At 47.1% G+C, this 24,266-nt stretch overlaps 1 protein-coding gene across 2 annotated transcripts; it reads right to left on the reverse strand.

Annotated features, from left to right (window-relative positions):
* Positions 1 to 895: 895 nt before the first annotated feature.
* Positions 896 to 24,257, reverse strand: RAD50 (RAD50 double strand break repair protein). Of its 2 annotated transcripts, none has more exons than XM_078863254.1 (25): positions 24,128 to 24,257; positions 22,469 to 22,610; positions 21,616 to 21,699; positions 21,015 to 21,166; positions 20,287 to 20,472; positions 18,739 to 18,943; positions 17,648 to 17,776; positions 16,339 to 16,504; positions 15,290 to 15,483; positions 14,636 to 14,842; positions 13,277 to 13,459; positions 12,649 to 12,806; positions 11,657 to 11,832; positions 10,829 to 11,141; positions 9,595 to 9,911; positions 8,451 to 8,644; positions 7,856 to 7,966; positions 7,539 to 7,631; positions 6,878 to 6,991; positions 5,937 to 6,064; positions 5,275 to 5,499; positions 4,952 to 5,037; positions 4,315 to 4,457; positions 3,516 to 3,649; positions 896 to 1,939 (listed from the first exon to the last, which is right to left on the reverse strand). In XM_078863254.1, exons 2-25 carry the CDS (start codon positions 22,595 to 22,597, stop codon positions 1,753 to 1,755), a joined length of 4,014 nt encoding a protein of 1,337 aa, XP_078719380.1. In that variant the 5' UTR covers positions 22,598 to 22,610; positions 24,128 to 24,257; the 3' UTR covers positions 896 to 1,752. The 2 variants fall into 2 exon arrangements, with proteins under 2 accessions (XP_078719380.1, XP_078719381.1); XM_078863255.1 differs by having other exon boundaries at positions 24,124 to 24,249.
* Between the last annotated feature and the right edge of the window lie 9 nt (positions 24,258 to 24,266).

Here is a 24,266-nt window from a genome sequence, read left to right on the forward strand (position 1 = left end):
AGGCCTTGTGGGCTGTGTGGTGGACATTGTGGATAGCAGAGGGGCAGTGCAGAAACATCTATTGAACTGTGCTTATATGCCCCCACATGTTCACCGCCACCTTCACCAACTTTATCCTGACTGGGCTGGAGAAGTATGGATAACTCCCAAACACCGCAAATAGCTATTTAGTCACATGGGAGTTCAACATGACAGTTGAATAAGCACGGAGCCCACAACATTTTTTTTTAACTGCCACGAAATTTTCCATGTGCACTTTTTTTTTAAGCGGAATATCCAAGTGTGACATGGAGTTACGCGACGATTGTATAACTGTCGCATCAAACGTTCCGACTGTGACGACGGCAGGCAAATTTGAAAATCGTGTTTTTATCAAGTCATTATTGGAACCTGTGGAACACAGCAAGTCATTTGGAAGGTAGCAGCCGACCTAATGTCCAATAAACTTAAACGTGGACATATGCGGACAAGATACACTATTATTATGTTCACGACTTGTAGCAAACGGCTGAAATCACTGCAACATTCTGATCTGTTCAACAATATATAGGATGAAGAAACACCAACACAAATCAACTATGAAGATAACACATCTAAATCTACCCAACACTGGATACAATTCAGGCACTCGTTAACACATTCCTGCGGAGGGAGCTGGTAGGAACGTTGGGTTGCTCGGTCAATGGCCAGGGTCAACGGCGGCGTGGTGTATTCCGCAAATATGCCCAACTGAGGGTGGGCACAAGCCGGTGTGAGTAGGTTAAACGTTGAGTTTTATATGGGCACCACGGGGTGACCAGCCCCTCCCCACCCAGCCCCACCCCTCCCACCCCCACCCAGCCCCACCCTCCCCACCCAGCCCCTCCCCACTCAGCCCCTCCCTCCCTACCCAGCCCCTCCCTGCACGACGGACACAATAATCCCGTGGGCTGGTGTAACCAGGAGGTTCCTACCAGTCAAATAAGGTGTGTCAACATAATTTCAGTCAAAGGCCACTTTGGTCACCTGTGCACATAACAAACAGTCCACATCACATGTTGGTTACTACTGTGGGCCAAACAAAGATCAGCATTGCATCTGCGGAAGAACAAAAGTTACTTTTATAGTTCCACACATTTTTATACACGGTCATGTCATCCAATCAAAAAATCTTGTTTGTGTAGAACGTGCATAATGTTCATGAGTTCCCTTTGAAAATAACTTGAAACTTGACATTTTTTTAATGAAAATTTTCCACGGCAAAGGTGTATTTAACAATAACCTTAAGTCAGTAAATGCTCCTGGAGTCACTGTTATTGAGAATCAAGTTATAAAACTCAACTCATGGCAAATCACGGCCAACCGAATCAATGTAAAATGTGGACAGCACTGCTTTAGGAAATTTCTATTGTAGCTATCCTATGTATTTTTAGGTTGTACTGCGTATTTCTCGACATGATAGCCAATGTTTTGCTTCATGTGCAAAGTTTTTCAAGAACTGTTAAAGTCAATGAAATGACTGAAGCTTCTAATGTAGCGACACATCCATCATGCCAAGAAGACACGCACTACAACCCAAAATCACATCAGAGGGCTATACAGCACAACTGCAAAATCTATGCAGTAATATGCTCCGACTCTGCACCCAGAAAAGTACAGCTGTAATATTTTCAACGGCATACTCTGGCCCTTAAGAATCTATTTCCAGGCCTCATAGTAGGCCCCGCGTAACAAGGAATCAAAAAGACGGGGCCACTTCCCGATGCGCTGGATCTACGCTACGGATGCCTGCAGGGTGCTGACGCTGCACTTGACGATTTCGGAGCACTGCTCGTTGTTCTTGCGCACTCGGTAGAAGTGGTCCACGTACTCGGAGCGGCCCAGCAGCTCCACAAAGTCCTCATCGTGAGTGATCACCAGCAGCTGGAAGTTCCGCTGTCGCGAGCGGCTCTTTATGATCCTGCAGAGCAGAGAGATGCCGAATTCTTATCGCATACTTACCGCCAGGCTTTCTGACTCGCTGCAAGCCAAGTAAACAGTTAATCTACTCTTGTGACTTGCTTTCGCAAGCTATCCGGAACAGCGGAATCGATTGCAGATTGTTATTATCTTATCTTAAAGCAACAGAAGTGGTCATAAATTGTTGCTGTTCAAATGCAAATCTTTCCAGAGCTTTGAAACACAAATGCTTGCTTAAAACAAACAAGTCGAGATAAAGCTCGAGTTCCTCACACATTTGTTGGCACGTGATGGTAACGTTACTCAAGTTTAATTTCAAACATAAATATGCCAAGAGTGCACACTCGTGTGAGAAAATATGAACGATGAACTTAGAACCAGATTGCAATCCTTCAAAATAATGTCCTTGGACGTCAATCCATCAGTGCAGTGCAGGATAACACTGAAACAGTTAATATCATTCACAAAATCACCAAGAAAAGTCTTTTAAGTTCGATTTTTTTCAGGTGAACACGATAAACAATCACACTTTGGACCAAGACTGTTAGTTATTAAATGCCCTTTCGGCAGTTGGAAATAAGTTAGACCAGCTTACAAACATGTTTTACCTTCAGCATTAACGTCAGGGGAAACAGTTACAGACTTACAATGCCTCATTACATTCCGCCATAAATAACTACGCGCATAACATCCATTCATTTTGTGAGGTTATGCAAATCCACATCTCTTGCATGCAAAAACTGGTGATATTGTGGTGTAGCTTCTGATATATTTTGGATCCAGGCTTACAACACCAACATAACAGCAGCCTACTTGAGCCTGAGTTGTCACCTAAAACTTCATCTCAAGAATGTGCTCATAGCAATATAAATAGCTGCACCCTTACAAGCACGCAGATGTTGCGCAAGCGTTGAGAGAGCGTTATAATTGTGCTCAAAAATGCGGAAGCCTCTCGATTCATAGACTTGACAAATGACCTGAGATTTAGGCCTCTGCTGGAAACTAATTAGTGATTTCACATGGTGAGAAAGAAAACGATGAAGTGGTGATAACTGATCTTATAAGTAGGTGAGGCTGTAATTAGGATGCAAGCGATAGAATAAATGAGTGGAAGAGAATTTCAGAAACGGGACCAGGTTGGGGTGAATGTGTTCTCTCAGGGCACCTGTTACAAGCGGCCTTCATGAAAGTAACTTCCCCGTAACGTTTTACAGCGTTTTGAGTGCGCGGGACTCAACATTTACTGTGTGAGGAATTTGCACGAGTGTGTGCTCTAAGAGTGGAAAAGCACATGTTGAGTTTAAAAACAGAGCCATTAAATAGTAAAGTGAAGTTATTGTGCTTTACGTCTTGCACGAACTATGCAAATCCATCACCACATCCGACATTGTGATGTCATACAAACTCATTCGGCATTGTTGTGATGCTTTATGGGCAGAAAAATGTACAAGCAAAACTCCGTTCTGTGTCTCCACATACAATTGAAATGTCCAACGGCCTGCCGGCTTTACGGGCCGATTTTAACCGGCAGCATTCGTTGAAGCAACCCAGTGCAGGAGCCATTAACGCATTCTTACTCGACGAGTGCATGTGCCAAGCTTTCTATGTTCTCTCGGTCCAAGTTGGTGGTCGGTTCGTCCAAGGCCAAAATGCCGCAGTTCAGACAAAATGTCTCTGCCAACGCCAGCCGGATAATCAGCGACGCCAGCACCTGAGAAAGCAAGACAGAGAGCGACAGACGATGGGATCTTGACGTTTCACGTTTCTCAATTTGACCCCATACGCGGCAGTCAGGAGACACGTGACTTTGGTCATTTGGTGATCTGGAAGTTTTCTCTTGAAACATTTCCCAACATCGTCCTGTATAGCAACATCAGTGGAACACAGTGTAGGGCACAGTTTGTAAAACTTTCCTGAGCGAGAGCCGAATAGGACTTTAAAATACCTTTGGATGGGCCACACATTATCACATATATCAGTCACGTCCGTCACTTCACAACCCTCTTGCAGTGACAAGAGTGACTGAGCGCACTAAAATTAGAAACGCAGTATTTCCAAGGTTGAAAACAACTTCCTCGCATACCCAATTGGCGCCACTAAGATTCTTGCAAAAGTGGACAAATATTGAGTGCAGGCCATTTTGAAGTGGCCTACAGCCACATGAGCCACAGAGCACCGATTCCCCACCTCTGGTCTAAAGGACGACGAAGGCAAATGTGCTGCAATCCATCTGCAATTGGGAAATCACACTCCCAGAAACAGATCGGCGAGCCAGACACACAGTTGGAAGTTGGCTCGCCGGTGTTGTTGAGCCAGAGTAATCTGTGCAGGATTTACGAAGAGAGGAAAAAAAAACGGACATCAAGATTTCCAGACCTTTTGGCCAGCACTGCAGCGGCCTCGCATGTCCAGAGGCGTGTCCCCTTTCACCATCACCACGCGGTAGTTGTAGTTGCGCCGCTTGTCGGAGGCCGACGCGCTCTCGTCGGCGTCCGATCGGATCTCGATGTACTCGATGTCTACACTCACGTGAAGGGGGAAGTGGCTGTGAGTGCTCTATACTTTTACACGAAAACTAAAAGCCCGGGACTTCGATTCACATAGTCCACGTATTATAATGGTCTTTTCTCAATCCACTGATAGATGAAGGACTCCCCGTGTTGTTCCAGCACCTCCGATTAGCACGGTTGGCTACGTACAGTGTGAAAGAAGTTCAAAATACATACATACGTATTGTTTAACAATACTTCACCTGCTGGTGTAAGTTGGTGATGGGGTGGTCCCAGGACCAAGACTGGCTCAGATATTACTCGCCACGAATGTTCGCCACAGGCAGGAATCAAACCACTGTCACCCAATTGAGTTGGTCCAACGCATTAGGGTGAACATAGTCACAGGTTAAATGTTCACTCTAATAGATGTGCTACAACATCTTCAACGTGGTGTGGGATAACTGGTGTTAAATTAACTTTATGAATGCATTTGTACAAATTGAATTTGTGTTTCAATTTACCTTGACTCCTGTAAGTGTTCCTCCACAGGTCACGGATAATTTTGTTGATCTCTTGCATCTTCATGCTATGAAATTTCATGATAGCCCTGAATGATGGAAACAAAAAATCATTAACAAATGAACATAACGTGATGGACAAATGAACACAATTTAAAACGTACGGTAGGAATTCACGGCACACACCAGCAAGCAAATAAAAACAAACTCTATGTGTGCTCTGCATGTGGCCGCCGCTAAAAAAAATCAACACCACGGCAATTTTACGAACGAAACGAGCACAACCGACGACGATTAAAATAAAAAAAAATGGAAAGCTTTCTCACTGGTCCAGAGCTTTGTAGTAAACATCCAAGTCTTTGCAGGCAAGCTCGCTCGTTTTCATGACGATTATGTTGTCCATGTACTCCTTGGCAGCATCTCGAAACTGCTTGTCCTTGAGCTGCCCTTCGAATTTGTACTTCGTGTCCTGAAGACCCTGCTGCCTTCCCAGGGCGCGACTCCGCTTGCTTTTCAACTCTTCCAGGTGACTGATCAGCCGCTCCTGCTCTCTGTGCGCACACAGCAACGGAAGACCCCAAGTCGGCCGCCATCGCTCAAAGAGGCTGTGCGATTGATAATTTAATTGCCTCGAATGTAAAACGACGACGTTGCCCTCTGATTTGCTTGCACATAGACGGACAAAAGCATACTCATACCGTATCGGTCATGGGGATGTTTTCAACCGTACTTCAATATACTGGTTCGTGCGATTTGGTTACGCGCGGAGGCTAAGGACTAGTTCAGATATTACACACCAGTTATGTTAACCTTGGCCAGGAATTGAACTTAGGTCACGGGGTTCACGGTGCAGTGCATGGAAACAGCGCGCTAACCCTTCCAACCACGACTGCACTCACGAATGTGACCATTGTGATTCGAGTGGCAATTAACATTTCTCGGTAGCGGGTCAAGAGGTGGTTGTTAGCTGCGCTTGATAAAGACCCACGTTTTCAGCTGCATGACGTTCATGCTGCCCATCTTCTCCAGCAGGCGAGTAATGCTGTCGCCCACGCTCGCCAGCTCTTGCTGGCGTCGCCGCAGGGTCAGGTTGTCCTGCAGGCAGCGCTCGCGTACCTGCGGCAGCGCGGGCCAGACGACAACTTGAGCTGGGAAGAGTAGGAGTGTGGCCTGGTCACCGCTAGCGAAGTCCCACTAACTCATCCTCTATTGAAGTACAAGACAACACAGGGGCTCCCAATTACCCGACGCTCAACACAGCCAGACCAGGCGGTCGGCACTCTGCGGCTTCGGAGCAACATGTGGCTCTTTACGGATTGCGTCGTGATGTAATGTATGTACATATTGACATGCATTGCGGATTTTTAAATAGAGTTTTTTTACTGAATTATATATTTTTTAAATGGCTCTTCAAGTCATTTTTAGTTGCCAATCCCGGAACCAGGCAGTATTCTGGTAGTACCCGACTTTCAATCTTTCGGTTGTAGGTTAAAATTCCAGTTAGGAGTCTATACTCGGTTCGTCATCCCTCTCATGGAGGTTTATAACTGAAGGAAATCCTATGTTGGTTGCTTTGTGCATCCTTGACATACTATTCAAGATGACGAGAGCTCAAGTTGTCTTAGGAGGCAGTGTGGAGCCTTGTATGTGTGTTGAAATTATTTCACACCGTACGTAACCAACAGTGCTAATCAGAGAGAAGGACAACAAACTAAACGCAAAAAGCATTTTTAAAGAAAGCTTGTAATCAAGATGTATAAATCCATAGCTCCAGTGGCTTCCTAATATCGGAAGGAAGAGTGTTCCAGACGGCCCGCAGAAGCATATCTGAAAGCGCGCAATGCAGTGACCGTATTTGTACGATGGGTGAGCCAAAAGCCGCTGCCTTAGGCTCTATGGGGGTGGACGATTGTGCGTCTTTGTGCGAACCTTCTGCGTGTCAATTTCCTGCCGGATGCCGCTGATGTCGCGGCCGATCTGCACTTGATTCTCTTCCTCGCCACTCAGCTCCCTCGCCACCTCCTGCATCTCCAGCTCCTTGTTCTGTTCACGCCATGGGATGCTCATGAGAACAGCGCGTTGTGTTCATGAGAAAGCTAATGCTCTATCAATGCGCTACAAACCCGGCGATCCGAGTTCGATTCCCGCTCACGGCTAACACCAGTGAGGATTATCTGAATCGGTCCTAGGCCTCCCCTAAGTCTAATCAGCCTTAGATGATTACCTGGTGCGGTGTGTAAACATCGCCAATGGGGAGACAAAGGCGGTCAGGCGTGGTGTTGGCCACCCAACCCCTCGTGTGTCGTGCCAGCCTTCATAGGTGCTCGCTAACAGCACTTGCCCCAACGGTCTGTTAAGGTTATGGGGGGGAATCTTTGCCTTCGTCTTTGCTCTAATGAGACTGAATGCAGAGGTTGAGTGTCACAATTTTCAAGCCGTGCAAGTAGTGCACTGCATTTTCAAGTTCATATTACATAAAGTGGTAAAGCCACGTAAAACAGTAAAACAGCCGTGAAAGGGAAGTCGTATTGATATAATCGCTGCCGCACGAAGTAAATAACAGGAATATAGATACAAAGTGTAACTTAACCTTTTTAAGCTGGTCTCGTCCAGAATTAATGTACGTGTCCACTTCTTTCATGAATGCTATTATGTTCTTGTTTTTATCTTGCAAATCAGATATCTGTTGGAGTCAAAAACCGACACACGTAAAACACATTAATAAATATAACCATCACAAACACTGCAGCATGGAAAGATTTTTAAAATGGGTGGTAAGTGGTGTAAAACATCGGAAATCAGCGACAGAATTCAGATACATCGGACGTGACCGTAAATTTACTTGCAAACATTGAATTTGTTTCGTGTACAAATGTCTTCACGGAGCAGGAAGTTGCGGCCAAGTACCCGGCGTGCTGCGTGGTTGTGCTCGCGAGTTTTCCTCGCTACGATCTCTGCCTTTTCCAGCTGAAGCTTCCTCAGCGTTCCTTCCAGTGGCAGCACCTGCTCCTGTGCCTCCTGCACCCACGCAAGGATACACACGTTTAGTCATGCAGGTGGGCGCTATTAGAGAGTGCCTACATTCAACTTGCTATGTTAAGATTATACACATGTAAGACAGCACCTACAGTCACCTTGGTACGCTACGCAAAATACCCATGAAAACAATAAATTTTGAAGGCAATACAAATTTAAGACAACACACATTTAACACGATACAAATGTGTTAAGACGATGCTAATTTGTCAGGGAATGTACAGCTCTGCAATTGCTTGCTCAAGGCACCAAATGCAGAGCTCCATCGATGCTGCCCAGACGTCTTGGAAGACACGGGAGTACCCACACTTTATCCCACCAACACGCCAACCCGCCCATCCACTCCGGCTAGCGATGCCCGTCAGCCACCACAGACGGGGTGGTCGTTCTTTGACTAGAATCCCAAATGGAATTCGAGAAGCCACCCCGTGACCTGCGGTGTCAAAACACGGCGCCCCCAAATGACCTGGATCTGCCTCTTGAGGTCGCTCGTTTCGGCCTCGAGCTCGGCAGTGAGGGATCGCAGCGCCTCGATGCGCTGCATGCCGGTCGCCAGCCGGAGCCTCTCCTCCCGCACGGAGTTGACCCTCGACCGAAGCTCGTTGATGCGTTCCATGTCCGTCTCGAGCGCCAATCGCTTCAGCTCCAAAGCGTTGTTCACTGTAAAGGGGGAACACGCGCAGCCCATGCGGCACGAGCGTGTGAATATTCCACCTTGCTGCGAGGAGGCCCACGTTGGACCTGCCCTGCTCTGCTGGCGTCAGCTACTCACTGTGGTTTTGAGTTTGCGTAAAGGGAATTCCACTCGGGAAGATCACCCACGGCTATGGGCATGAGATACGGCATTGTCATTGTTGTTTAAAACAATAACGGAAAGGGGTGGCTGGCTGGTTCTGGTCAGAGTGCTGTAACTGCATCGCTGAGACCCGAGGTTCGAATCCAGGTTTCAGCCGTCTGTGTTTAAACCAGAATCTCAAGTGTAGTAGTGAGCATCTTAGGATGTATAAGCGGGTGAATAATTGTATTCATATTTCCATTCAGGAAACGCTTATAGAGTGTCAAGTCACTTTTCTAAGACCATCATTCTGCCATCCTGAACATTCCACCAACGAGTGCTCCATATGGCACGGATTTGTTGCGAATGTCCGGGTGGCGTGGCGAGTGCTACGTCCCTTTGCCGATCCAACACAACCGTAGTGGCGATAGCAGCATGAACCCTTTCCCGTTTTGAGACGTCTGCAAGTTGCTGGGTGTTTCCCGTTCACTGCTGAATCTCGGAACGCGCAAGCGCTTAGCGTCAATTTCATTTAGAGAGGCTTAGCACTGCGGTTTTTCAAGAAATTCTACTGTTTTCACTGCAGAGAACTGTAGCGGCACGACCGCACTCTGATGATAGCTGGCACCAAACTGTGCCACACGCCCTCCCACATGGCCTTTTACTTCCAATACCTTTCGGGATCGGATTCGATTCCATTCGGTATCGATTCCTTTCCGATGATGTAAACGTATGTAATCGGAACTGAATCGGAGAGGAAAAAACTCGACGATGCACACGTAGGTACGTCATCATCGGAACGGGAAAGGGGGTTAACGATCGGCCACTCCCTCACCGTTGTCGAGCTTGCGTTGAACATCCTGCTTCTCGTCCCCGACCACCTGCAGCGTGCGCTCCACGTCCACGCCCGCCAGCCGCGCCATCTGCTGCGCCACCTTCCTCTCCAGCTCCCTGAGGTCGCTCTGGAAGCGGTCCATGAGCGCCACGTCCTGCTGGCAGCTCTTGACGGCGTCCTCCTCGGACTCGAGCGTGGCCTGCAGCGTCTCCTCCTCGTCCAGACTGTTCTTCAGCCGCTGGATCTCCTGGTTGAGGCTCGATAGACGGTTGCGCAGCTCTGGGAGCTCCTTCTCGCTCGTTTCCACCACCCTCTGCCTGTGAGGAGCGGAGGAGGGAGGGAGGGAAGAGGACATGATCAATTGTTGGGGCACTATCCAGGCTCAACGCTGCTTAGCTTCAGAAACCTTAACAACAGGCGTATTTCAGGCGAGTTGATCTTAGGCATATAGGTTTATACAAATAAAATATTACAGGGCCGCCTCGACAGTTGTGCACTCAGTGAGACCTTTCTGGGTAAACAAACGTGTAGTAATAAATAATACATGTGCCACATTGGTCATTAACACCGCTTTATAATGTAACACTGTATCGGAAGATATTTCAAGCAAAGGCCAATCCTCTGAATGATCATTTCCATCCATAAGAGGCTTTTTTACGGGTTGTATGACCATACTTCACCACACTGGTAGTGTGGGTTGGTGAAGGGGGGGGGGGCAGGACCGGTGCAGATATCACTCGGCACTGATCGTAGTCATGGCCAGGAATAAAATTCAGGTCCCTGGGTTCATAGTGCAGTGCCCTAACCACTGCGCTACAACTCCAAGCTAAACCATATAGACAATCTTGATGAGGAACACGTGAGCTTGTTTGTGGATGTATGTATGTATACGTAGCCTGGCATCATCTGCACAACACCTACATTTTATTCCCAAGACATCACGGAGCCGAACACACAAGCACTAAGCCAGCATTAATTAAACCATAAAGCGGCAACTCGAAGACACACCTACACAGACCCATGACTTTCATTTCAATAAACAAATCACGTCAAACAAAAACAACGGAGGACTTCAGCGCCCGATGCAAACCCAACCAAGCCAAGGGTAGTAGTGCAAGCCCCCACGCGAACCTCGCTTCTACCAATTCCCCCAACGCTAATTGCGATTGCAGCCGTAACCGAACCCCCCCCCCCCTCTCAACCCGAGCTGTGACCCGACCCCGGCAGCACTCACTGCATGGGCTTGAGCTGGATCATGTTGTCGCGCCGCTTCTGCTTGCGAGTCAGCTCGGTCTCGGTGGCCCGCAGCTTGTCGGGCACCAGCCGCAGCTTGGCTTGCAGGTCATTCACCACTTCGGCAAGGTCCGACTCGGACTGGAACGCGCGCTGGCACACGGGGCAGCACGGCGACCCCTGACCAGCGCCGCCACCGCCGCCGCCGCCGCACCCTGCTGCCGCCCCCATACCCTCCAAGTCGTCGGGTCCAGACTCCTCCGTGAGCTGGCTGATGAACTGGGTGTACACGGCCGAGGCACCGGCGAGCATCGCTACAACGTGTCGCGCGGAGAGGAATGGGACAGGCGGCGGGGTCCGTGACGAATGCCAGAGCAGATTGGGAGCACATTACGAGCGACGCAGTCAACGGCACTGTTTAACGTGCAAGCGTTGGGGAGCTACAACAAGCAATGAGAAAATTAGACGTCAGATCCCAATTATCTGTGGCAGGGGTGGCCCAGATACAACTAAAACACGGATGATATAAAACATCTGAAAATTAGGCAAAAACAACACGTATGTATCATCTACCTACAAAGAATGAAGACATGTAATGGTGATGTGTTTTTCCTGGCGTAATCGATTTACTTGTCGATATTTTTGTGGTGCTGTGGGCACCGAGTCACTGACCCCAACAAGCGCGGAGCAACTAAGCATTAAAACAGCATGTGCTTTAAGATGCTGAAGCGAGCACGGTTAATCCACAACCCAAATAACTTGACCAAGGATCATCAAGAGTTACAATCATTAAATTATATCGGCAGGAACGTGCAAACCATCACCCCACCTCGCTGCTTGTTGGTGCGCTCAATCTGGTCCTGCAGCGCCAGCAGCTCACTCTCGAGGTCACGACCCCCGCACAGCTCAAACAGCTGCTCCTCGTTCTCCTTGAGTCGCTCCTCCTTGCGACGGAGCTCCGTGGTCAGGTGGGACTTGTTCTGTTCCGCCGATGCCAGCAGCTTGCTGTGGTTTGAGATTCGCACAAAGGTGCCCAGTGGTAAAAGGCACCCCCACAGCGAAGGTCGTGAGACGTAGGTGCATTCGTAAATATAGTTTTTTTTTAAAGTAGCATTCATAAAAAAAGGCTTTTATGGGTTAGATTGCGTAAATATTAATGTGTCGTTAACCCACCACCACCCGACACAGCCAATTTGTAAGGTTTGTCAGGTAAACAGTGTGTTGAAGATGAAACCCCACAACATTTACAATTTGAGAACAATGTTTCGCTGGTGATTACAACCAGCTTCATCAGGCGATTTGCCAAACAAATTGCAGCAAGAGGTGGCCAGGTGGTGGCTCAGAGGTCCAGCTAAGATCCTGGGTTTAAACACAGTTAATTAAACTCTAATTAAACTGGGTTTCACGAGTTGATTGTCTCAGTCCGGTCACCCATAACTTCACAAAAACACCCATTTCAACTCTGAGAATTAAAAATATTGGGGTTGACTGTCATGCAAAGAACATTTCTCTCTTTGACAAGGTGGGTGTGACAGTGCTGCTCACTTGTGTGGACAAGTCACTTGAAATGAATCATAAGCAGTTTTGTGATATCCCCTTCTGCGGACTGTTATTCAACATTGGGTGATGCACCCTCTCGCAGAGTTCTTAATGGAGCCTTGACCTCAAGACGTGACGCCTATGACACAATCGGGACAAAGAATTGTAGAACCAAAAAAAACTCAACAAACGGCCAAAGTTCCCCCTGTAGGTGATGATGACAACATTATGACTCAGCTGCCAGTCCAGGTGCCAATTGATGAAACAGACAGAGGCACTCACTTGAGACCTTGGATCTTGGCCTGCAGCTGTCGCCTCTCCTGGGCACGACGGTCCAGCCACATCTCCAGCTCTCCCTTGCTGGGAAAGTGTCCCACGAACGTCACCAGCGTTTTGTCGTGCCGCAAACGGATACGCCGGATCTGCTCCTCCTTTTCCACCTAGAAGACAGACGTGACACGCGGTTCCCAAAGAAAAGAGCGATTAGCTGGCACTGCTGAGATCACTGGGGACTAATTGAAGCAGCCACCAGTGATTAAACCGGGTTCTGAAGTGCGGGAACGGTTGAGTCGCAGCCTGGCCAACAATAAATGAACAGAGATTTAAAAAAACGTCATATTTAATTTAGTTTTGTAATTAACATGGTTGTATTTCAGCTTTGAGAATGAAATATTATTTAGACTTCTCTCAAGCAACGAACACTACTCTCTGTATCGGGGCAGATGTGAAAGTGCTGCCCACACCCCCCCCCCCCCCACCGTGTTGAAAGTATCTTAGAGGTATCGAAGCGGATTACGTGCACCATTCTCAGTGGGTTTTACTGCTCCACAAGAGATTAGATTTGATTGTTTGACTCGTCGCAAAACACGAGACACGGTCGCACACCCCTGGGTCCACACCGCGGCTTCACCTTCTCCTTGTTGTGCATGTCGAGCTGCGTGCGGGCCTGCGTGTGCAGGTTCAGCGTGGACATCTCGTGGTCGAGGCGGCGGAGGAGGCTGTCGAAATCCGTGCGCTCGCGCTGCATCCGCTGCAGCTCCGTGCGGAGCCCCTCCGCCTGCGACGAGCCCTCCGCCACCTCCAGCTGGTGCTCCTGGCAGTGCCAACGCAAGTCGTAAAGAGTGGCAATGTAAGCGGTAAGGATAAGTATTACTGACTCACATGGCATTGATATGAGTACAATGTAATTCCATTTGGGTTTATTAAGTGTCCTCGCTGTATAAAACAGCGGGACATGTTCATCATGAGGAACATGATGAACGTATGCTGGGTAGGTGTATATGTGTATGTATATTTGTGGGGAGTCGTAGTGTTGCGATTAGCGCGCTGCACTACAAACCCAGCGACCCAAGTTCGATTCCCGCTCACTGCCAACACCAGTGACGATTATCTGAATCGGTCCTGGGCCTCCCCTAAGTCGACTCAGCCTTAAATGATTACCTGGTGCGGTGTGTAAACATCGCCACTGGGGAAACAAAGGCGGCCGGGCGTGGTGTTGGCCACCCAACCCTCGTGTGCCGTGCCGGCCGTCATAGGTGCTCGCTAACAGCACTTGCCCCAACAGTCTGTTCAGGCTATACAGGGGATCTTTATCTTTTGAATATATGTATACTAGCAGTCCACTAGAATTCAATGACAGTAAATTACTTTGAAACTCACGGATATCATATCACAACCCTCCCCATTCCCCACAAGCTCCCCAGGGTGGAAACAGAGTGGCAGGCCTAGGAAAGGGGTGTTCAAAGCAGTGAGCCAGGATAGGAAGGAATGTGGAGTAGATGGCCCAGGACAAAAAATTAGTGGAGTAAGAGGAACCAGGAAATCTACAACTAGAAAATAAAAAAATTCTAGGTAAGGCCCACTGAGCAATTTTCTTCAGAAGCGACCTGGCCACAAATGATAGCTCAACAAAGTGGGATTACCATGTGGACATTTATAGCAGCCAAACACTTTAAACGCATGTTTCTAAAGGTGGAGGGAAAAACCGGAGGAACCAGAGAAAAATCCACGCGACCACGGGGAGAACATGCAAGCTTCAAACATACAGGCACCAGGGTGGGGATGGAACCCACGACCTCATGTATACCAGGCAAGGTAGTTAACATCTCGCCACCGCGGCGAGACCCCACACGAGTGGAACATATGCCAGAAAGAAGAAGAATTCAGAGCATCATCGAACCAACATCGCACGGCCTACTCAGAGACCAAAACTTTCCATTGAAAGAATTAACGAAACGGCTTTCACGTAAATGAAATCGCTGCTACTCACGGTGTCCCTTAGCTCGCTCTCGACGACCTGCAGCCGGTCCCCGGAGCTCTGCAGCCGACCCAGCTCGGCGCGCTTCTCCTCCAGCTCGGCTTGCTTGTCGCCCAGCAGCTCCCGCTTCAGCTGCACCGAGCTCTCGGCCGCCGTCTTGCGCTCCCTGGCGTCGTCCATCTGACGCTGCTTCTCGTTTTCCTTTTCCTCAAACTCGTGCTGCCGTGCCACACGTAGAAAATGTAGCAGGTTAGCGTATAATCATCATTGAAGTCAAAAAGCTATTTTTAAAAATGTGTTTGTTTAGCATGGTTAGCTACGTACAGTGCAAAAGAAGTTCAACATACATACATAAAGTGGTGCATGTCATTCAATATGTCCTTATGTATAGTACATGTACAGTACATGTATAACCCTTTTTTCAAACTACTGCTGGATGAGGGACTGCGCATAGCGTGCAGGTAATTTGACCATACTTCCCCACCCTGGTCAGTGAGAGTTGGTGAAGGCAGGCAGCATAGATATCAGGGTACAACAATGGATTTTATCGCACTGCCCTCTGCTGACAGCATAGGCCCTCAAGCAGCAGCAGCAGCAGCAGCAGCAGACCATGACACCTGTTTAATGCGTTCTCTCCACGGAGAGAAGCGCTGGTTAACGATTTACCAGCAGGCGCTTCACGTTGTTGTCGTCTTGCTCCATCCTCTCTCGGACGAGCCTCGTGAAGCTGGACACCTGCCGGTCGGACAGCGGAACGCTGCTGTACCCGTCAAGCTCGAGCTCTGACGCGAGTGTCTGGACCAGCTGGTCTCGACGCTTCACAGTGGACGCGTGCCTCTCCGCCTCTTGCTGTAGTTTGCCTGCAAGCGCGACAGACACCGGCGACAACAAGCAACGCGCGCAATGCACACGGTGCATGCAAAGCTACCCGGCCCGCCAACCTCTCCGCCGTCCGTGAGGCTATTCGACCAGCTGTGTAAGGTGCCGTTTGCAAGATTTTAGGAGGATAGTATGGCCCATGACCTTTCGTTTTCATGCAAAGTGGCAGCTATTCCAATCCCGGAGCCTACAATAATGGGTGATAACAATTTATCAGTGAGAAGAAATTTCAACTTGTTATATCATTAAAATTACACTCCGATATTATTATTTGTTGAAAACATCTGTGGCACTAAACAGACTCAAGAAATTATGGCCACATCTTTAAGGCTCCACCCACACCAACCTTTAGTTGAAACCCCATGGAGCTGTAATCTCAAGGTTAATAACTGTGCTCAGCTTCAACAAAGCTCCGTGTGTATTCTCATCCCTGTGAAAATCAATTGATTTTAAGAATATTTATATGTTCATTTTTATATGACCTACAGCTCTCCGAAGAGTTTTCGGGTTGTACTGCGTGTTGTCTGGCATGATGTCAGACGTTTCGCTCCACATTCTGGGAGCCTCTTCAGAAACTGAATAGAAATCTTGTATAAAACACAGCAGGGAGTTATACAGAAAAACTTGAAAAAAACATACGTATATATATACTTCTTTTGCACTGTACGTAGCTACCATGCTAATCGGATGACACATACACGGACGAACCTGTATGAAACATTCTAAACACAAGCGCATAACACACATGTGACCCATGCGTAACACCCGTGTGTGTTAACGCCTGGGTCACACAGTACGCGGGCAGAAAGCGATCAAAGCACGCCCTATTCACGCACCTTGCTCCACGTGCAGCCCCCCCTTGACGTTGCGGAGACGGAGCACCTCCCTGTTGACGCGTTCCAGCTCGCGCTGCCGCTCCCCAAGCCGACGCTCCTTCTCCTGCACCCTGCGCTGGTGGCTGCTGTAAGCTTCCTGCAGCTGCTCGTCCGTGCCTTGAAACACCTAGGCACATGACGCCGCCACGGGGTCATCTTGTCCCTGCTTTCCAATGTACAATCGAGCTCAGGCGACACAAGGTTGTTGTTGATAATTGGTTTTTTACCCTCCTATCTGACAACAAAACTGACACCTTTTTTACAAGGAGTCATGTTTACATAGACCACAATACCTGCAGTCATAATTCAAACAAAAAACATAACTCTGTATGCACTGTCCTTGAAGTTGATTGGTCCACACCCGAGACAGCTTTCCTTAGAGCCTAGTCTCACATGGGTTGGACCAGAACCCAATGGTGTAAAGGTTGTTGTTTTTTGTTTCCACCACAGGAGCCAAGCCGTACCCGCCGACGTCAGACCTTATGAACGAGCCCAGGATGCATTCGCATGACGGGGTGACGCTATGTTCGAGTTGGACAGACATCAAATGCAATTGAATAAATTACAAAACACGCTCCTGGCCTTCCAATGGCCCCAAGCCAGATAGAGATTTTTGTAGGGCCAGCGAAATCACGGTTTGGTTCCGGCTCGACACGGAAAATAGCCAGTGAAAAACCACTCGTACTATAAGGGTCCCCCCCCTGGCACAGCTCAGATGTGCCAGTGGAAAAAAAGGTATTTGTAGAGGAAATCGGATCGTCTACATTGACAGTCAAAAAGCAATTACATGGGGTTCGGGTGAAAGCGGTCGTGAAGGCTGTTTGAAGGTTACAGTTTAATGACAAGGTAAATGTGCGGCCTTTTATGTACGGTAAAACAATGATTTTTATGCATTGCTTTCTACTGCCTATCATGCAGCGTAGCCCAACAGCAACCTATGCATACCTGCATGTGTGGTTGTCACCCATCCCAAGCACGATCCAGGCTCAAGCCTGCTTAGCTTCCGAGATCTGACGAGGTCGGCCACATTGTGGGCGATTTGGTCAGTAACTAGAATATATAGGGGTTATGTGCTTTTGCTATCATTTCGGCTTTGGATAGAGTACATTGTGATACAGAATTTGAGTTAATTTGCAGAATTACACGACAACTGTGCACGTCGTCCTTTATCAAATGATATTAAAACTCGACAGCCGTATAGGTTGCCACAAAAGCTCAAGCAAAATGGTCCCAAGCCTATCAGTACCTGTGCAGGTCAAGAGGCTCTTACCTGTTCCATCTTCTCCTGCAGGTCTCGACTGTCCACCTCCATCTGAGCTTGGCGGCTCTGCGTGGCCTTCACTTCGTTGTCCAATCTCACCACCACTGCTAGCTTACTCTCGACGTCCTTCAAGTTTATCTGAAATGGCAACAAGCCAAATTGAAGCGTTGAAAGGGTCTTCATTGTGGCAGCGATTTGAAAGGTGGCTTCGGATTGTGCATGTAGAGCTCTTTTGTCGATTCACTTCAGGATCAGAGCCTTCCCTATTCCATGCGAGTCATGAGGAGTTATTTAAACAGAGTACTTCACTACGCTCATCATTGCGGGTTCAAGGCGGGTAGCATAGACGTTGGAGAATACGGTCATTAGAGCAATGGCTTTTTTCTGAGCTGTCCCACAGCAACTTACAACATCCTAGCAGTACACAGGGTCCAACTAGTTTTAATATATGAGATCTGACAGGATCGGGCACATTCTGGGTGCATATGATCATCGCGGAATTATAATTTGGTGGGAGTGGACTAGCATCGATGCGGAAGAACAGGCCAATTGACATCTCACCACTTTCACCATTACCAATGCCTTGCAACAGAAGAATACAGGTTAACAATTCAGACAAGGAAACTTCATTACGGCAGGAAATAAAGGGCATGATGAATATAAAACACAATTTATTATAGAATTCTGATTTAAATAGCATATAAATGGCACCGTATCTCACGGTCCTGTGTACAGAAACAGTGGACATTTATTTTTTACAAAGGTAGTCAGTTACAGGTAAAGTGCAGATTCGATCTCCCGGTGTGGCAGTTGAAACAATGGCCACGTTTCCTTAATAGCCATGCATATGTCCACACAGCAACATAAACGAGTTATCCGATCCACAGGTCACGTGTGGAGGGTTAAAGTGTGGGTACTTCTGAGACATCTGGCCAGCATGAGTAGGCCAAATACCCTCTAATGGGGGGCACTCTTGATCTCCCTTTCCTCCAGCAGTGGCGTGAGTAAGTCATTGCAGTGCTGCACCTTTATCGCCAAAATGTTACCACTCGTCTACACCGACGTCGATGCCACGAAACGCTGTGGTGAAATGTCTCAACCTCGAGTGGGCTGACTTCCCGGTCGATGGTGAACACGCTCTCTCGGGAGGCCTCCAGTTTCGTGACAATGTCATCAAGATCCCGCTGCAGCTCCTCCGCTTTGTTCTTGTTCTGCTGCAGCAGCTTCACGACGGCCTGCAGCTCTCGCACGATGGAGCCCTGGTCCTTGCGCACCTTGCTCAGCGAGTCCAGTGCTTTGATGTACCTGGGTGCAGGCAGAAGAGAGCGTCGCTCACAATTTTGGCGGCGATGTCCGGGTTGCGCGACCGACTGGGAGCTGTGGAGAGAAGTTAACTACCATGCGTGGTATGCAGGAGGTCGTGGGTTCCATCATGACCCTGACGCCTGCTGTATATTTGGAGTTTGCATGTTCTCCCTGTGGTCACGTGGATTTTTCTCCGAGTCCTCTGGTTTTTCCCTCCAAATTTAGAAACATTTCAGCAGAAGCCACTTAATTGGGCTATCATTTGTGGCCAGGTCACTTCTGAAAAAAAGCTAAATATCTCAGTGGGCTTTACCTGGTAGAATAAAAAATTGTTTAGTTTTAATAGTTTTTGACTGCTTTGAACCCAATGCTGGAGAACAAGAATCTTGTCAAGGGTGTAACGCTTCAATGATAATTACACTTTTTTATCACAATTGATGAGCACGGGCCTGAAGGCCCATACCGCTATTATAATTACACTTGTTTCCCCAGGAATGCCTGAGTCCCACGACTCATTTTCAACCGTATAGTCCAACTCAGACAAAGGAGCGAGTTTCAAAGTCAAGAAATATAAGAAAAAAAGGAGGGGCTATATTGCCTGATTGTGCAGATAAATAACACTCCAGTGAAAAGGTCATTTGTGTAAAATCGCTGAATTGTATGTGTAGGACTATATGCATTTCAAGACAGTGGCATTATCAAAAAGTACTATAATCAGTTGTCGAGCTGATTGGCAAAGTTAAAGGTAAAACAATCATGCGCACTGACTTCAGAATTCACACCTACTCCTATTAAATATACTTTAGAGAGCCTAAAGTCCACAAGGGTTGGAGTTTTTAACGTATGCAAAATAAGGATTGTTATTGGTGCTGCGTTGTCTTAGTGTCAGTTTATTAGCCTTAAACTTTAACAATAGGAAATGTAAAGCAAAGCTCGTGACATGCACATCACGTCATACGGATTTTCATCTCAACCCTACGTGGCCGTTTGACCTTTTGAAAAACGATCCAAAGCAATAGACAAGTTACTTTTCTGTCTCCGTACCAAAAATATAGTCGTAAAATGAAGTAAATGTCACTATTTGTGGCCCAGTCATGCACGCGGTGTGTTCAAGAGTCATTGCATTTACACCCCTCTTCCTACACAATAAACCACAATCTATTGCTGCCCTCGCCCTAACTGGCCCTAACAATTTTCACAACAAAATTGCGATTCTACGCAGCAAGAAAAAAAATGTATCGTGAAAACAGGAAACGTTTTAACGCGCGAAATTATTTGGGTGCAAAGTTTTCGATATGGTTTTTTGAGCAATGCACACAAATTTGCATCTCTCACACACCGACCTGGTTGCAGAGAAAATTTCATCGAATTTTTGCTTGAGAGCCTTCCCCTCGCTGAGCGGCCAGTTAGAATCCTCCTGGTGGCAGAATATGACGTTTGACAGGACGGCCTTGGAGACCCCAAGGGCAGTGATCATCTCGCGATTCATGTCGGTGCACTTTGAGCTGATGCTGTACTTTTCTCCATTTCTGCTCAAGAGCACAAACACACACACAAAGCGTGCAAAACACACGTATCCAAACACGCAAACATGAAACGACATTCACATAAACTACACTGTTGTTAGATTTTTTTTATTGGCATCATTCATAGTTTTTCATCATTAATCATTACATTTTGATCAGGTAAACAAAAAATATTTGTGAGTATATGTACAATCACCATATTAAAAGATTATTTATAATATGTACACCTTCATCAATCTGCTATTGGACAAATGCCTCCACACGCCGATTTGGCCAATGGGACTGTTTGATCATACTTTGCCACGTTGTTCAGCATGGGTTCAGACATCAGACATCACTCATCAGACATCACTCACCACTGATGTCAACAGTGGCCCGCAATCCAACTCAGGACATCCGAGTTCATAACACAGTGCGCAAACCACTGCATTGCCGTTCCACCCAATAGTGAAATTACTTAAGATATGAAGCCTAAAATGGTCAGCATACATGTCAACATCGCCATATGTAGAGGAAAACTACAAACAAAAAAGCACATTGCTCACTTCAGCCGGGTGAAAACCCCCTCCAAGGTCTTGAATTCCACTTTCTTGGCCTTCTGTGTGGCATGCAGCAATCGCTGCACGGTTACCATGTCGCCGTTCACATCCATAAACTGCAGTCGAATTTGCGCTTTCACATCCGTCTCGTGGGCCACCTGCCACAATTCCGTCACGTTTGTGGAGGGCAGGAGGTGAAATTACAGGAGGATGTCAGTCATGGTGAAGAATATCGTCATGTACATTTTATATATTAATAGCATTGTCTATAAATTTCGATTTAAAGCTTTCGTGACTGCAGGGATTCATCTTCTTGGTTCTTTCGGTAAAGTCACGTAAAAGGGAAATAATAAAATAATAAAACATAATAAAATAAAATTCTCACGACGTTTCGCCCACAACACAAGCAGCCGTACTCAGGTGAAGACAGAGCTGTCTGAAAGACAGCGCTCCAATGAACACTGCTAAGCTTGGCAGCGTATTTTAAGATGGTGGGAGAAGAGCGCCTTGACAAAGGAGTTTACATATCAACAGAAGAATTTAGCATTGAATAAGCTGTGTTAATGTGAGAGAATTAGCAACACCTTGCAAAGTTCCACACGAATACCTTTGGGTCGTGAATGAACGAAGCGCCACTTGTGCCCGGTGGGAAGTCACCAGTGCAGATGTATTTCAAGCACTCGATTATCGTCTGCAGGGAAGAGTCAATCAACATCAATTTGCCAACCATGAGTAACAACCAATGCTTATCTTGGGAGTACCGATAGAATAACTTTGTGTCTAACCATAGGCGACTGCAGAGACATGAAGAAGAGGCGAATGGCTTAATATGGTACAGCCAACTATGGGACTTGTGATTCACTTCGTCTTGGTTGATCATGCCTACCGGGTTTTCTGTACTAGAAAACCATGCTGGTGCTGGAGCCCAAGGGGCCAGCCACAGGCTTTGTGGCTGCATCAGATCGACCGCAATTGTCTAAACTTGCTGATAGGAAGAGATGTCACTTGGGCGTTTGAAGCAGGATCGACCCTCGGGGTTGGCGCCTGAGTGTGGATGCTGCTATGCAAATGTCTCTGAATACGATCCCGCACATGAATTGTTATCTATTCATACAAGAGGTGGGCTATCCGATTATTCATATAATCACTAAACCGATAATCGGTTGCATTGCTCGTCGAGTCGGATAACATAAAAAATAATTGGGGGAAAAAAGCTTCACTTATGCTTCAACGTGTGCCCCTGGATGGGAGGTGATAGGTAGGGTCTTGGTGATGACATCTGCATTGTTTGCCGGCTCACGCTTGATGTGGCTTGTAGTAGGGTTGCCAGCCTTTGGCTGTCATTTAAATGGGCCCGAATAATTAACCACAAAAAAGTAGCCGATTGCGATGTTCAATGGAGTAATTCAGTGAAGCAATTAATTATCCCGGCTCTGATAATGCTGATTTGTGGTCCTTACCGTCTTGCCAGCGCCGTTGTGGCCCACCAGGATGGTGAGCGGCGTGTGGAAAGTGATCACTTGCTTGTCGCAGTCACTGACGCCAAAGCTCCGTACGCCCAGGATGCTCATCTTGTCTATTTTGGCCATTTTCTCTTAAATTCTGCACGCATTGACATGAGGAAATAACATTGAGCAAGGGGTGGCCAATACACATTCTATCCATAAAACGTGATGTAGATGAACATCCAAGCAGCAGTCAGTCAGCTGTTGTGAAAGCAGCAACCTGCAGAAAATGATTTTGTCTTTACAGCAAGCCCTCGTATAATGCCGTAGATGCATTTCTGAAAAGCGCCACGTTAATGGAGCGAGAACAATTTCCCCGTAAACAACGCAACTATAAAGTTTGGCGAGATGTACGTACAAACGGCACGATGGCAGCGTAACGAACCGAGGGTATGCCGCCGCGTTATTGCATCATTCCACGTACTGTATCACTCCGCTCAGTGTGACAGCTCAGAAACCACGTGATAACGGGTGCCTTCCGTGATGTTGCTCATTGTTCCCGAATGGAAGAACCGCGTTATCGCAAAAACGCGTTGTGTGAACACGCGTTAAGTGAGGACTTGCCGTACATGTACAGCCCTTTTTTCAACCCACTGTTAAACGACGGCATCACTATGCCGTGAGGAGTGTGGTGGGTGATTTAACCAATGGTATGGATTGGTGAAGGTGGGGAGAGGCAGTGCCGAATAAATCTAGTGCGGGGCCTGTAGCACATGTTATAAAGGGGCCCTAAATAAAAAAAAACACTTAAATATTAAAACACAAGAAAACATCTTAAAGTGACTAAGTGACGATGTGCAAACAGAAAATCCAAGAAAAGACAGCAAAATATTGCAGAAAAAGCACCGCACACCAACGCTCTGTGCAAAAATCCCAGTGGGATGCAAGTCAAACAACAACAACAACCACAAGACAACTTTGATTAAGGCCATCAGTCTAACTCTGTACTACAACAAACAAACATGGCCAAACCCAAAAACCTTTTCGAAAATCACCAAAATAAAGCCATAAAAGCAATGAATCAGTGATCATAGGAAATGTGACCGAATTTTCACAATAAACGACGTGAACAACATATACCACCAAAATCTGTCGATCTTTAGTAATAGGTTTTTACCCTTTCATCTGGTACAAAAACTGACCCCTTTATACAAGGGATAATGTTTGCAATAACCACAACACAAGCAGTCAAAATGGTTCTTTCGGTAAAGTCACGTATAAGGGAAATAATAAAATAATATCAATATAAAACAATAAAAATTCTCACGTTTCGACTGCAACACAAGCAATCATCATCAGGTGTGAAATCGACAGCTAGAAAATTTGAAACGTCGTGAGCATTTTTATTGTTTTATATTTTTATTATTTTATTATTTCCCTTCTACGTGACTTTACCGAAAGAACCAAGAATATGAATCCCTGCAGTCACGAAAGCTTTAAATCAAAACCCTGTCGATCTTGTGAAGGGACTGACGGTGGTGCACGGCATGAGACCCTCATGCCGGCGCTAACCACTGCGCCACCGCTCCCCACACCGCACTCGGTACTGTAGCAACAAACGAGCGGGAAACGCCACCACGAACACGGTGAGAGAGAGGTGAGAGACGCACGTACGTGTGCACAGTCGTGCTATTGCGTCGCCTCTCCCCCGCCTCGCTGTGTTATTGTGAAGTTGTCCTGTACTGTCGATTGCACCCGTGACGGAGTCCACGCAGCCCCCTCGATAAAAACGCGGGAATGTGACGTCATTCGT

The sequence above is a fragment of the Lampetra fluviatilis genome, chromosome 15 (genome assembly GCF_964198595.1).
Source record: "Lampetra fluviatilis chromosome 15, kcLamFluv1.1, whole genome shotgun sequence".
Lineage (NCBI taxonomy): Eukaryota > Metazoa > Chordata > Hyperoartia > Petromyzontiformes > Petromyzontidae > Lampetra > Lampetra fluviatilis.